We start from the raw sequence: 16,163 nt of genomic DNA, 5'->3' as shown, positions 1-16,163 counted from the left end.
TTATAGTTTAACTGTGTCCAGAAAAAAATGCTATGTCTGCAATGAGGTAAGTTGGAAATTTGGGACTGTATCTCAGTTTATGGAAAGACCATTCAGAAGTCTGATAACAGAGGGGACGAAACTGTTCCTGAGTCTGGTAGTGCACGCTTTCAAGTTTTTGCTAGATGGGAGCAGGGAGAAGGAATGACCAGAGTGCAAAAGGTCCACGATTATGTTGGCTGCTTTTCCAAGGCAGCATGAAGTGTAGATGGAGTCAATGGTGGGTAGTCTAGTCAGTGTGATGAACTGGACTACATCCACAACTCTCTGCAATTTCTCAGTCTTAGACTGAGATGTTCCCAAACCATGCTGTCAGTAGCACACCGGTAGAGTTGCTGTCTCACAGCTCTAGAGACTCAGGTTTCATCCTGACTATGGATGCTGTCTGTGTGGAGTTTACATGCCTTGTCTGTGACCACGTGGGTTTCTCTGGGTGCTCCGGTTTCCTCAGATGTGCGGGTTTGTAGGTTAATTGGCTTCTGTAAATTGTCCCTTGTGTAGAATAGAATTAGGATACGGGTGATCGTTGGTCAGCATGAACACTGTGGGCTGAAGAGCCTGTCTCCACGCTGTTTTTTCTAAACTCCAAACTAAACAGTATGCTTTCTACGTAAGTGATTTAAATGAGGCTGTGGGATTTATCTCTGGAATACCTCATCGTCTTTCCCTCACAGTGCCATGAGATTTCTGTGGCATTACTCCAGGATTTGTTGTCTAACAAGATTGCTTTCAACCAGTCAAATGTTTCTCCTGATAATAGAGTATCAAGAAAGGGAATTCACTTTAGAGGAGCTACTTGCCAGACAGTATTTAAAGAAACCCCTGCATTTTCACAATGCTTTTTATGACCTCTGTACTAAAGTGTGAAAGAGCGACAAGAAACTGGAGGCTGTTAAAAAGTTCCAGCCTGAAAATCATCATCTATCCTTGTCCACCAGAGATGCTGCCTGACCCACTGAGCTACTTCAGCCTTTTGTGGGTTTTTTTTTATTGTTACAAAGTGCTTTACAAACAATAGCTGACTTTTGAAGTGAACGAAATGTGACAACCAATTTACATGCATCATGATCACCAAGTTTATTGAGGACGTAAAGGGGCAGTGTGTGTTCGCTTAAGGAATACATCAAAGGATTTCCTTTGCCAAGATCTTGTCCCCGAAGTATGTGTCCTTGCATCCATCCCAAAGCACACGGACTGCCACAGGCTCATATCTATTCCAGCATGAGAAGAGCTTGAAAAGGCCATTCAACAGTGGATACACAACATGGCCTCTAGGAGCAGACAAGATTTCTGTTGAAATGCCAAAACATAGCAGAGAAGTAATTTATGACCTTGCCCTCTTACCTGGGAATAGGTGAGCAAGGCTTTTGACTCACAGGTAACCCACTTCCAGCCAGCCACTGAAATGTTCAAAGATGCAGCACCTCATTGTTCACCTTGTTCCTTCACACTATCCAGGGACCTCAAACACCCCTCGCCTCAAGGGGTGCAATGGACGCAATGTCCTCTGTGCAACAAATCCAAGAAAATATGGAGACCTGCATCAATTCCTGTACAATAGTCCAGCACATAAACAGCCCACAATGTCTTTGCCAAACATGATGCCAAGACCATTGCTTATCTGCTTGCATATAATCCATATCCCTCCATTCCCTGCACATCCATGTGCCTATCGAAAAGTCACTTAAATGCCACTATCGTATCTACCTCAACCACTAACCCTGACAGCGAGTTGCAGGCACTCACTACCCTCTCTGTAAAAAAAGTTGCCCTGCACATCTCCTTTAAATTTTGTCCCTTTAACCTAAAAGCTATGCCCTCTATTATTTCATTTTTACATCCTGGGGAAAAAGAGGTTCTGACTATCTACCCTCACTACCCGTCTCATTAATTTTATATCCTTTTATCGGGTCTCCCTGCAACCTCCGGCGTTCCAGAGAAAACAAACCAAGTCTGTCCAACCTCTCCCTGTAGTCCCTGGCCCCTTTCACCCTCAAAGGTCTTTTGTTTCCAATAATATATCAAATTTGTCTCTTCTTAGATAAACATCTCCATTCTACACCTGCTACATAATGAAATGCAAGCTTTGATCCTGACCAATGGGTCCACCGAAAGGGCAATTCCAATACTAAATAGAGTCAAATGGGGAAATGTCTTCTCAGACTCCCTTGCCACAAAATTGAAGCTAATTTCCAGCAGAGTTTATGCTGGAGTGAAGGAGGATTGTTGTATTGTTTTAGCAATGATGACTGAGAGTTAAATCCCAGGCACCAGCAATAACACTACGTTTCTTTGTAGCATTACCAAGGATTCTTTTATATCCACCACAGCAGACATTTGGCAGTTCAATTTATTGCATACCCATAAAGCAAGATAGAAAATTGGATAATGATGATGCTTTACCTATGTAACTACAGAAGATGCTCTTTTACCTTATCTTTTCCTCCCATTCATAGACTCCAAACAACAATAGAATTTTAAATAAAGATTCTAAATGATTTGCTTCAATCTGACACTTGAGGCTTATTCCTGAATAATGCAAACAGTGAAGGCATGAGGCATGATTTATCGTTGCTCCATCAGGATACTATGAAAGAAAACCAAAAATCGATAACTCTTAAAGAACCATTCGAGTTTACACATACTATAATATACGTATATGGCAAGGAAAGCAGCCTTGCTTTGTCTATCCAAGAAGTTAAGGATAGTATTAGATCAAAGGAAAAGGTTTCTTATGTGCAGAAAGGAACTGCAGTTGCTGGTTTACAACGAAGATAGACACAAAATGCTGGAGTAATTCAGCGGGTCAGGCAGCGTCTCTGGAGAGAAAGGAGGGGTGATGTTTTTTAAGAAATAAAATTAACGTCCATAATTAATGGGTGCAGGAGTAGGGTCATGGAAACTGAACGTCAAAACAAAGGGCATGTGAGGTGTCCTGGACTTAGGTCCGACCTGAAACGTCACTCATCCTTTTTCTCCAGGCATATTGCCTGACCCGCTGAGTTACTCCAGCACATTATATCTACTGAAAAGTTTTCTTATGTTTCCAAAGAAAGTAGGATTGGAAAAATATAAGAATCCAGCAAAGGAGAATGAATGCATTGAAAGGGAAAGTAGAGCAAGAGAAAGTTAAAAACATACAGTGGGAAATGTGCAAAAAGACCAGCTCAAGTTGACAAAAGTCCTGAGAGAAGAGAAATATTTATCTACTGTCTCCTGAAGAGGGCAGCAAATTGAGTTGGACTGTACCCTACTGATTTTATTAGAATGAGGGGTGGTCTCATTGAGATGTCTGAAATTCCTACTGAGCTCGACAGCGTAGATGCTGGGTTGATGTTCCTCTGGCTGGCAGGTTTGAAGCAAGTGGTCACAATCTCAAAATAAGGGTTTTAGGACCTGGAATTTCTTTACCCAGAGAAAAAAGAATTTGTGGAATTCTCTATCCAAGAGAGCTGCAGGTTCCGTATGCTACGTATTTCTTAAACAGAAATGAATGGATTTTTTGGATATCAAATAATGTGGGATTCGAGCAGGATTGTGGTGCAAAGATAAAACATTGGCTATAATCTTTATAGATTGGTGGCACATGATACATGAACAGGTGGCACATGATACATGAACAGGTACATGGATAGGAAAGGTTTAGAGGGATATGGGCCAGGTGGGACTAGCGTAGATCTTGGTCGGCATGGGCAAGTTGGGCCGAAGGGCCTGTTTCTTGCTGTATGACTATTTCTCCATGGTGGGGCAGGCATAGAGAACCGAGTGGCTATTGCTGCTTAATAGAAACACCAAACTGCAGGTGGCGGTTAATACATAAAAACAAACAAAGTGCTGGAGTAACTCAGCAGCTCCGGCAGCATCTATGGAGAACATGGATAGGTGATGTTTTGGGTCAAGACCTTTTTTCAGACTCTTCAGGGTATTCCTGCTTTTTCCTGAATTCTAACACTCTGACAGCATCTCTGATAGTGGAGCATTTCCCAAGCACTGCACTGGATTGTCGGCTTCTGGATTGCTACCTGAACATTCAACCTTTGGAATTTGGAGAGTGCTACCAATTGGGCCATAGCTGACACTAGATAACATACTGAATAGTTAGGATTCCAGGATGTATGGTTATCTTTGCTGGATCTGAGGCTGGCTTGCTCGCACGTTAAGAAACCTTGTACCAAAGCTGTCCAGTTTTGCAGTGTGATGGACATGCTTACAGCAAACTGCAGTCATGGAAACATTTTTATTTCTGCAAATATGGTTGCATTTCTAACAAATATGACTGGTAACAATTCCCTTTATTTTACACTCCATCACATATATACATTGACAAATTGTCTTCATTTTGTATATTGAACCATGCAAAATCTTTTTTTTCATTCAAGACACTCTTTTATGCATTTTATTCCCTTCCAAAGCACATGGAAAATAAAAGCTGCTGCCACAGATACCCGTGTCCTCTGCGATACATTTCCCATGGGTTTAGAAAGTTAAAGGAATCTCACCTACCCGGATGCTGATGTGATAAAATATACCTATTGGCAAAACATCACAATCTTTCAAGATTGTGCACAGCCATTGGCATCTGTGAATTATTTCACAGTGGGGATCACCACTGTGGTGTACAGAGGATATGCATTATTCATTGGGAACTGGTAGGGTTTTTCCCTAGACTTTGATTGAAAGATACAACATGGAATCAGGCCCTTTGGCCAACTGGGTCCATGCCTACCATCGATCACCCGTTCATGCTAGTTCTACATTATTCCACTTTTGCATCCATTCTCTACACACTCGGAGCAATTTACATAGAGCCAATTAGCCTACAAACCAGCACGTCTTTACGATCTTGGAGGAAACCGGTGCACCCGGAGGAAACCTCTGCAGTCACAGGGAGAACATGCAGATTCCACACAGGCTGCATCCGAGGTCAGGATCAAACCTGGGTCTCTGGTGCTGTGAGACAGCAGCTCTACCAGCTCTGTCACTGTGCCGCCAATAGTGGTACTGAGGCAGTTTTTTGCAGGGAATCCTTCAACTAGAAAATATCATCCATCGGGAGCATGTTACGGTGTCTCTTGCATAAATATGGGCATTTATGTCTGCAAGTAAGTGCCCTTCACGAATTAATGTCCAAATTGATATACAAGGGTTGATTGTACATCATGTGTGCTCTTGGATTTCTCATGCTTGACCCCAAAAATGTGTGCGCATTCCTTCCGAAATTGGTAGAAATAGCCCATAACGTGAGTGTACACATAGATGGGCGAAGATTGAATCAATGTTAACCTCAAACGTAGATGAATATTGGATTGGATTAAACCACTGGAGACACTGGTTAAAAAGTGACGATGCAGTAGATAACAATTACCTTCAGGAAGCGCTCATCCCAAATAAGAGTAAAGCTAGTAACAAGTCTACATTGATTATGCCTGCCAAGAAGAACTGGATGACTGCCAAACTGGGTAGGAGTTAATGGTAAGTGTGATCTGTGTGGACAGATGCCACACTTTTGCGGGCTGGAAGAGTGTGTAAAAGGTCGCAGTGGAGGGGGGCCTTCTGGCTGCATTTTTACACCCAGGACCCCGTGCGTAGGGGATGTCTTCCCCCTGGTTGGGTTGCTCACTGGGCCTGGCCAAGGTAGAGGTCAAACACCCGGGCCAGCTGCCTGCCCCTTTTCCGGGGTACGTCCGTGCCCGGGTGGGATTAGAGCTGGAGACACCCTGAGGGAGTTCCGAGGGGCTCCGCAGGGTGTGAATATCCTCAATAAGGATTGTATCATAATTGTATAATAGTTTAGTATGGATATATGTTTGATTGTATTTATGGGTTCTGGCTTGTTTTATTGTAGTGTAAATATTATTTTTTAATAAGAGGATTGCCAAATGGTAGGACAATGGTAAGTGTTGATCTGCAAAATGGGAGATTACACAGGGGATGTCTGTGGGATCACTGTGGGTAGAGTAAACATAGGTGGTCTTAGAGCTGGAGACAAGGGGGGAGGGGTTACACTCATGAGGTTCTCCCACCCAGAGTTAGGGACACTATGGCTGGTGTCTTCCTATTGAGAGGTTCATGGTACAATCTGCATAGATTACATAGGGGAGTCTGTCCTATCCAGAGATAGGTCAACAGGTAGTACCAGGGCGGGTTCTGAAGCACTGCGCAAGGGAGCTGACTGCGGTGTTCACGGACCTGTTTAACACCTCCCTGCTGCAGGCCTCCGTCCCAACATGCCTCAAGACAGCCACAATCATCCCTGTGCCAAAACAATCAGCCATCAGGTCCCTCAACGACTATAGGCCAGTGGCGCTGACACCGGTGGTGATGAAGTGCTTCGAACGTCTGGTACTGGGACACTTGAAGAACAGCATCCCCCCCTCCTTAGACCACCACCAATTTGCCCATAGGGCAAACAGGTCGACGGAGGACGCAATGTCACTGGCCCTCCATTTAACCCTGACACACCTTGAACAGCGGGACAGTTATGTACGGATGCTATTCATAGATTATAGCTCCGCCTTTAACACCACCCCCCCCCCCCCCCCCCCCCCCCCCATAAACTAGTCACCAAGCTGGACCACCTGGGCCTCAACACACACCTGAGCAGCTGGGTCCTGAACTTTCTCACCGGCCGACCACAGACTGTGCGCATGGGGAGGCAGGTCTCCTCCAGCATCACCCTGAACATCGGTACACCACAGGGCTGTGTGTTGAGCCCCTTCCTCTTCTCCCTCTACATTCTCAACTGCAAACCCACCCACGAGGCCAACGCCATATTGCAGATGACACCATCGTGGTTGGCAGGATCGCAAGTAACAACGAGGCCACCTACAGGACAGAGGTAGAGAACCTGGTGAGCTGGAGCCGTGAGAACAACCTGATCCTCAACGCAGCAAAAACAAAGGAGATGATCCTGGACTTCAGGAGGGGACCGAAGACCTTCGTCCATCAGCCCATCACCATTAACGGCGAGACAGTGGAGGCTGTGCAGAACATCAGGTACCTCGGGGTCAACATCAGCCATGACCTGACCTGGACCGTCAACATCACGGCGGCGGCCAAGAAAGGACTTCAAAGGCTTCACTTCCTGAGGTGCTTGAAGAGGACACGTCTCCCACAACAGCTGCTGGTGAGCTTCTACAGGTCAGCCATCGAGTCAGTTCTCACATACTGCATCACAGTATGGTACTCTGGCTGCACCGCAGAGAACAGGAAAGCTCTCCAACGCGTCATTAAGACTGCTGAGAGGATCACCGGCACCCAGCTCCCCAGACTGGAGGACATCTACCGGACCCGCTGCATCCGGAGGGTCAAGCGCATCATTCGAGACAGCTTCGAGCCTGCACTGCCTCTTCACCCCCCTCCCTGGAAGACGATACAAGGACACTATCCCGTACCCGCCTTCAAGACTAAAAACCAGCTGATACCCTTGGCCACAAGGGCCACACTAACTCCCTCTTCCCCCTCCCACACTGGCCTCCCCCCTCTGTCTCAGTTCCAGAGATTCACCACTCTCTATGTGAAAAAAGTTCTCCTCATCTTTTTTATAGGATTTTTCCCCGTATCCTTATACTCATACCCCTGTGCAGCTGGAGGACTGCTCCAACAAAATGTCGTTGTCTTGTACAATGACAGTAAAGATTATTATTATTATTAGGTAGGAGGTACCAGAAGGAAGGCCTCTCACCTTGAGTTATGAGCACAGTTAGCAGGGGTTTCCAAAGGGAGAGAATTCAGGCCAGAGATGGGAGTAACAATGAGAGCAAAGTGGGGAAGGGTTAACGACAAGGAGTGGTCTTACCCAGATCTGATGGTACAATGTGTGGGCATTACGTAAAGCAGGATGTGCCCACAGCTGGGGACGCAGTGGGTGGACGTTACCAAAGGAAGAGTTTCTGCCCAGAATTGGGAGTACTGGAGATAGGGGTAACCTACAAGGGGTGGTTTTACCCCAAGCTGATGGTACAATGCCATAAGACATAGGATATCCAGAGATGGTGTACAGTAGGCAGTGGTTATCATCCTACTGGGTAGATAACCAGGGAGGTTGTCCTACCCAGACTTGATGGTATTGTGGGCAGAGTTTATCTACAAGCTGTGGTCTTACCCAGAGCTGATGGTACGATGTCCAGGGATTATCTACGGCAGGTGGCTCTGTCTAAAACTGAGGGCAGAGAGGTAGGGGTTGCCGAGAACCAGAGCTAGGAGCAAACTGCGTAGGGGTTATCAAAGGGTGGGCATCCAACCCTGAACTGGTTCTTCCCTAGTGGGGGACAGTGGGGGGGGGGGGGGGGGGGGGGGGGGAGACAGTTGGGGGGAGACAGTTGACAATGAGGGCAGTTGAGGGGGGGCATTGGGGGGGGGGGGGAGGAAACAGAGGGGGGAGAGATGGTGTCGAGGGTTAGACAGTGGGCAAAGACAATGGGAGGAGGAGACAATGGGGGGGGGAGACAATGAGGGGGGGTAAAATAAGGGGGGGAGACAATGGGGGAAGGGCGAGACAGTTGGAGTGGGGGGAGACAAAGGGGGGTGAGACAGTGTGGGGAGGGTAGACAAAAGGGGGATGAGACAATGAGGGGGGAGACAATGGGGGGAGACAATGGGGAAGGGAGAGAGACAATGGGAATTGGGAGCAATAGGAGGGGGGGTTAACGACAAGGGTGGAGAGACCCAAATCTGGGGTACAAGACAATGGGGGGGGGGGAGACAAGATGGGTGGGAGACAGCTTATCAGACAATGGGGGGAGAGATAACCATGGAGGGGGGAGGGGACCCATGTGGGGGGGGGGAGACAATGAGTGGGGGGGGGAGAGGGACAATGTGGGGGGGGGGGGAGAGACAATGGGACAATGGGGGGGGAGAGGGACAATGTGGGGGGTCTAAAACTGGGGGGGACAATGGGGGGGGGGGTTGGAGACAACCAGGGGGGGGGGGGAGACAATGGGGGGGAGAGGGACCATGGGGGGGGGGAGAGACAATGGGGGGGGATGGAGACAATGTGGGGAGGGGAGAGACAATGGGTTGGGGGGAGAGAGGGAGACAATGGGGGGAGGGACAATGTTGGGGGGGGGGAGACAATGGGGGGGAGGGGACAATGTGGGGGGGGGGAGAGGGACAATGGGGGGGGGGGAGAGACAATGGGGGGGAGGGACAATGGGGGGGAGACAAATGGGGGGGGGACAATGTGGGGGGGGGGGGACAAATGTGGGGGGGAGATGGTGGGTGGGGACAATGTGGGGGGGGAAGAGGGACAATGGGGGGGGGGGGAGACAGGGGTGGGGGGGGGGGAGAGGGACAATGGGGGGGGGGGAGACAATGGGGGGGGAGGGACAATGTGGGGGGGGGGAGGGACAATGTGGGGGGGGGGGAGACAATGGGGGGGGAGGAGACAATGTGGGGGGGGGAGGAAACAATGTGGGGGTGGAGAGGGGGATGGAGGGGGGAGAGACAATGGGGGGGGAGACAATGGGGGGGAGAGACAATGGGGGGGGAGACAGGGGGGGGGGGAGGAGACAATGGGGGGGGGAGAGACAATGGGGGGGGGGAATGGGGGGGGGGGGGAGGGACAATGTGGGGGGGGGAGGGGAGGGACAATGGGACAATGTGGGGGGAGGGACAATGTGGTGGGGGGGGGGAGACAATGGGGGGGGGGAGAGGAGACAATGGGGGGGGAGAGACAATGGGGGAGGGGGGAGAGGACAATGTGGGGGGGGGGGGGGGGAGACAATGGGGGGGGGGAGACAATGGGGGGGGGGGGACAATGGGGACAATGTGGGGGGGGGAGACAATGGGGGGGGGAGACAATGGGGGGGGAGAGGGACAATGTGGGGGGGGGAGACAATGGGGGGGGGAGAGGGACAATGTGGGGGGGGAGACAATGGGGGGGAGAGGGACAATGGGGGGGGGGGGAGAGGGACAATGGGGGGGGGGGAGACAATGGGGGGGGGGAGGGACAATGTGGGGGGGGGGGGGGGAGACAATGATGTGGGGGGGGGGAGGGACAATGGGGGGGGAGGAGACAATGGGGGGGGGAGGGGACAATGTGGGGGGGGGAGAGGGACAATGTGGGGGGGGGGGGAGGGACAATGGGGGGGGGGGGGACAATGGGGGGGGGGAGGGACAATGTGGGGGGGAGAGGGACAATGTGGGGGGGGGGGAGAGGGACAATGTGGGGGGGGGGAGAGGGACAATGGGGGGGGGAGAGGGAGAGAGGGACAATGGGGGGGGGGGGAAGAGGGACAAATGGGGGGGGGGGGGGAGGGACAACAATGGGGGGGGAGAGGCAATGGGGGGGGGGGGGGGTTGCCAGAGGGAGGGGCGCGCATGTCCGCGGTCCCATTGTTGACCTGGCAACTCACACGGCGGCGGCGGCGGGAAGCGACGACAAGTGGCGACAAGCCGAGGCGGGCGGGCGGAGGGCGCGCGCTCAACCGTCGCTACCTGTGCGGGTCTACGCGCGCACGCGCTGGGGGGAGGAGTCAGCGGCCGCGTCGGGAGCGCGCAGGGACCTCCCCCTCCCCCCCCCCCGCCGGCTCCAGACATGGCGGACGTCAAGTCCGAGTGGCTCCGGCTGCCCGGCTCCTGGGCGCACGGTGTTACCCTGGACGGACGCGTCTTCTTCATCGAGTGAGTGTGAGGGGGGCAGAGAGGGGGGGTGAGTGGAGAGGAGGGAGAAAGAAGGAGGGAGAGAGGGGGGGGGCTAGAGGAAGAAGAGAGGAGGGGGAGATGGTAAGATGAGGGGGGAGAGGATGAAGAAGGAGAGGGTGGGGAGTGGGCAGAGGAGTGCGTGAGGAGGGAGGGGAGTCAACGAGGAGAGGGAGATGGGAGGGAGGGGTGGAGAAGGGCTGAGGGAAGGAAGGAGACAGGGGACTCTTGGAGGGAGAGAGGGGGTGATGAGTAGAGCAGGGTGGATTTATGTAGTGGTCTCTGCATCCCTCCACTGACCCACAGTATGTTATGTTTTCCCACCTCCACCTTCATCCCCCATCTCCACTCTCATCCCCATATCCACCTCCACTCTCATCTCCACCTCCACTCTCATCTCCCTCCCATCCCCATCACCACCTCCACCTCCACCCATCCCCATCCCCATCCCATCACCACCTCCCCACCTCTACTCCTATCCCCATCCCATCCCCATCACCACCTTCCCACCTCTATCCCCATCCCCACCTCCACTACATCCACTCCCATCCCTATCCCCATCTCCACCTCCACTCCCACCTCCACTCCCATCCCCACCTCCACTACATCCACTCCCATCCCTATCCCCATCTCCACCTCCACTCCCACCTCCACTCCAATCTCTACCCTATCTCCACCTCCACTCCCATCCCCACCTCCCATCTCCACCTCCACTCCCATCCCTACCTCCACTCCACCCCAACCCCGTCCCACCTCCACCCCATCCCACACCATCCCATCACCACCCCCACCTCCATCCCCACCCCATCTCCAGTGAGGAAGCAGAGCGGACAACATGGCTACACCCAGCCACGGGAGAGGCCGTCATCAGCGGGCACCGCAAGACGCCTGGTAAGGGGCAGACCCTGGCGGATGGATGGGGGGAGGATGCGGGGCTCATCCGCGTCTTGATCAGGCACCCATGGGTGGGTGGGACTCCGTATTGTGATCAGGCAGCCTAGGGTGGGAATGGGACAGCATCTTGATCAGGCTCCCTTGGGTGGTAGTGGGTCTATGAGTTCTGATCACCCTACGGTGGGATTGGGACCCAGATTTTGATCACCCTAGGGTGAGACTGTGTGTCCTGATCACCCACCTTTTGGAGAGAAGTGGACTCTTGGGTCCGGATCAGGTGACCATTGGGTGACACTTATGGGACCTGATTAGTGATCCTTGACTGGGACTATGGGACCTGGTTAAAGACACTTGGATGGCACTTTGGGACCTGACCACGAACTCGCAGATGAGAGTGGGATTAGAATCAGATCACGCTCGGGTGGGAGTAGGTGCCCGGGTCCTGATCGGGGACCCTGGGGTATGGATAGCATCAGAGTGCTCAGGCGAGGAGGAGGGGTGGGTGGTGTCGTGGTGGGGTTAGATTATTGTTTGCGGATACCGGTCCTCAGGGTGGGAGTGAGATGTGGATCACAAGCCCCCGGAGTGTGGGTGTGGATTGCATACCCCGCCGCAGCACCTGGTCGCGGTGTGTTTGTGTGTGCATGCATGTGTGCGCCTCTTCTGCATGAAATGACGGGGCGAGCAGGTTTGCATGTCGAGTTGCCCTCCACTCTGTTGTGCTACACCGAGGTGTGGGCGCGGGCTATGTTGCCAAGTGCCTCTGGGCTCGGCAGGGTACAGGAACACAGCGTGTGTCCAGCCATTCAAAGTGACCTTACTGCAAGTTCCGTGCCCGAGTCAGACTGAACCGTGGCGAGGGAACGGGCTGTTCATTGTTTGAGTTGCTAAGGCTTCCTCTCTTCCGGACAGATCTCCCCACCGGCTGGGAAGAAGGATATACCTTCGAAGGGGCGAGATATTACATTAAGTGAGTAAACGCAAGGTTCCTGATACATTGAGTGGATTGGTACAGTCTCTGATTGCTCGTACGTGCGCGGCGCTGCCTTCCAAGTGCTGGCTGCGGATCTCAGTTTATTTAGTGTGTAATTCGAATGAAAGTTGCACAACGTGCGTTTCGCATTTTGCATGGAGTGGGTGTGTCGCGCCTGTGGATTTCGACACTGGTTCCAGCAACGCTCAGATTAAAGGCTGACGTTTGAGCAAAATTAAAAAAAAAACTCTCCACAAGGTGGTTTGTTTACAAACGGTGACGTGTCCGATTCAATTCTTCTAATGGGAGGGCGGAAAGAAAAGTTTTATCCTAGTTTCCCCCTTCATTTTACTGGGATCAAATTACTGCTGTTTGAATCTGTTTGCTAAAGGAAATGAACTTACAGCAAACGCTGATGTCATCTTGATTATGCATCGAAGTGTAATTTAAAAGATAGGCAGCTTAAAATTGAATAGCGACCATTTATCTTTCCCCAACCGTGTTTATGACTGCGTTTGAACTGTGACGTGACAGGCTAACAAAAGGCAGTAACAGCAGGAGAGTGGAAAACATACACTGGAAGCTTGGCGTTAATAACTCTTCAACGGCCTCCTAAAGCTAGTATTATTTTGTCATGTATTAAAATTCAAAATGAAGACGTATTTGGCATCTGCTCTTTATTTGGTAGTCCGAGCAGGCTTTGGTCGTGTGGGTAAACATATTGAGCAAAAGTGTTCATAATGTACTTGAAATTTGATGTTTACTTTTGTTGTGGAGTTGCAGACGGGTGATGTGTATTAGCAGTGATTTGTGGAAACAATGCTCCAGCATTTTGTGTATTTCCTTCGCAGTGATTTGTATTGTGCTTGAAATCATAAGGCGTTATGTGATTTATTTTTCTTTTTTTTTCATCTATTAATCCCATAGTGACTGAGAGTAGATGAAATGTGTTTTAGAATATAGTGCAGAAATGTACTAGTTATGGTGCTGAAATATCTAAGTATGAATGTACACACAAGTAAATGCTGAAAAAACACAGCAGGTCAGGCAGCGTCTGAGGAAACAGAAATAGAATGAACAAATCAAGTTCAGTTTAGTTTATTGTCACGTGAACCAAGGTACAGTGAAAAGCTTTTGTTGCGTGCTAACCAGTCAGCAGAAAGACAATACCTGATTGCAATCGATCCATTTACAGTGTTTTGGTCATCATAAGGTAATAATGTTTAGTGGAAGGTAAAGCCATTAAAGTCTGATCATGGATAGCGTGAGGGTCATCAAAGAGCTAGATAGATAATAGTTCAGCACTGCTCTCTGGTTGTGGTAGAATGATTCAGTTGCCTGTTCTGAAGAAACTATCCCCATGTCTGGTGGTGTGTGTTTTCACACTTCTATACCTTTTGCCTGATATAGAAATCAAGTCAAACACCTTTTGTTAGTTCTGACAAACTGTCTTTGACCTGAAACTTTAGAACTATTTCTCTTTCCACAGATGCTGTCTGACCTGTGGAGTGTTTCCTGCATTTTCTGGTTTTATTTCATATTTCCTGCTTCTGCTGTTTTGTTTTGATTTTCATTTTTAGCTGAACTTATTTCTGAAGGTGGTGTTTGTGTCCCTTCGATAGTGGGAATCTGTTATTTCCCAATTGGAGAAGTATTGCATTTTTGATATGTGGATAATATGTGAGGTAATGGATCCCATTTACAATTGCGAATACTCAAAGTGATATATTTCGAGGGTTGAAATCTGTGTATTATGAAGTTGCTGTTGTTTTGGATATTGCTGAAGTTTACTGTGAATAATTTTCACAACACTAATCTTACTTATCCATTCTGTACGTGTATGTAATTAATGCTCTGCTTATACAGCAGAATTAATTCATGTGAAGTTAAAATATCAATGCTTTTCAAAAGATGTTAATCTACCGTGGTTAACAGTCAGATATATTAAGTTTCAATTTATAAAAGGAAGAATAAATAGAATTGAAAGCTTGGGATGTTTTTATATTCAACAGGGAATGTATAAGATGATTTGTTTGTGATTTAATTTGTTTTATAGATCTGCTCTTTTGCTTCTGACTGTAATATAGCAAAATGACTGGGGAGCTGAAGCTTCCATGCTTATCTGAGATCATGTTAGTTTGAATAGACTGAAGAATGAGAAGTGAGAATGCAGAAGGACTCGAACTAAGATGTAACAAGTATTTTCAAAGAGTGGGTGATATGAGTAATGGTACAGAGAATAACGTGAATAAATGGGTCTTTTTGGATTGGGCGAATATCATTACAGATGGGCGGCATTGTTGCCTTACAGTGCCAGAGACCCGGGTTCGATCTTGCTTTCTTTAAAGGAGTTTTTGCGTTCTCCCCGTGACCATCGTAGGTTTTCTCCTGGATATCTGGTTTCCTCCCACACTCCAAATACGTACAGGCTTGTAGGCTAATCGGCTTGGTATAATTGTAAAATTTTCCTAATGTGTGTAGGATTAGTGTAAGTGTGTGGGGATTGCTGGTCGGCGTGGCCTCAGTAGGCTGAAGGGCCTGTTTCGCGCTGTATTTCTAAACTAAATGGGGAACACAGGGTTCAGTGCTGCGACTCCAACTGATGACAATCTCTATCACTAATGTGGATGAAGGGACCACATGTAACAAGGTTGCTGCTGATGTATAACAGTGTGAATTGTGGGAGGGTGCAGTGATGCTTCAGGAGACATTGACAAACTAAGTGACAGGGTGAGTTCATAGCAGATGTGTGCAATGTTAAAACGTGCGGTCATCCACTTTATTTAAAAAAAGGAAAGGAATGTTTTTTTAAATGGTGAGAGATTAATTGATATTGGTCTCGCCTGGCTGTCAGTAAAAATAACATGCAGGTACAGCAACCAATTTTGAGAGCAAATGCTCTCAGGCTTTTTTATCTCCGGCTTTATTGAAACAGAATCCAAGTAGAAGAGTAATGACTTCTAACTGAAATTACATAGGGTCCAAGGGAGAGTACACCTGGAATATTGTTTACAGGTGCAGTCTTAAATGCAATGAAGGTTCACCAAATTGATCTTGATTTGTGGAAGGAGAGAGTAGATAATAGAACCTGTCTGTTACGAGAGAATGACGGATGATCTCATTAGAACATATTGAATTCTTCTTGACTTTGTAGTTGCAGGGGTAATATTTCTCGGCGGTCTAGAACCAACGGTTTCACGCTTAAAATAAGGAGACAGTCATTCAGGATGTAAATGAGAACAAAGTTCTTTACACAAAGGGTGGTGCATCTTTGAAATTTTCTGCCCTAAGAAGGTTTGGAGTACACTCAAGGCAGGTGGATATTTGACTGGTATAGGAATGTAGAGCTTGGATAAGAGATCAGCCATGACCTTGTTTAATAGAGTTGCAGGTGCAAGGGGCCGAATGCTCTGCTCTAACCGTTTCTTGCCTTACCGTGCCTCGATCAAATGGGTAGGATGAAGAAATGTAGGAACGATTTTGTGAACAGGCTCAGAGTGAAGTGGAAAGATGTCGAAGTGTTGGTTGATTGGGAACAAAATCAAATTTACTGAGTGGTATTTATTATTGCAGAGATTTTAAATATCTGTAATTGTTGTGACCTTGATTTGCATTT

General features: G+C 48.9%; 1 protein-coding gene across 1 annotated transcript in view; it reads left to right on the top strand.

Moving 5' to 3' along the window:
* Positions 1-10,525: 10,525 nt before the first annotated feature.
* The window catches only part of plekha5 (pleckstrin homology domain containing, family A member 5), a 251,081-nt gene continuing 245,443 nt past the window's right edge, over positions 10,526-16,163 (top strand). The window contains 3 exon segments of the mRNA XM_055652880.1: positions 10,526-10,662; positions 11,495-11,571; positions 12,487-12,544. Of these exon segments, the coding sequence (XP_055508855.1) occupies positions 10,577-10,662; positions 11,495-11,571; positions 12,487-12,544 (221 nt within the window). The 5' untranslated portion in view covers positions 10,526-10,576.

This window comes from Leucoraja erinacea, chromosome 22 (genome assembly GCF_028641065.1).
Source record: "Leucoraja erinacea ecotype New England chromosome 22, Leri_hhj_1, whole genome shotgun sequence".
Taxonomy (NCBI): domain Eukaryota; kingdom Metazoa; phylum Chordata; class Chondrichthyes; order Rajiformes; family Rajidae; genus Leucoraja; species Leucoraja erinaceus.
The sequence above is the reverse complement of the archived record's forward strand: the minus strand, read 5'-3'. Positions and strand labels throughout refer to the sequence as shown.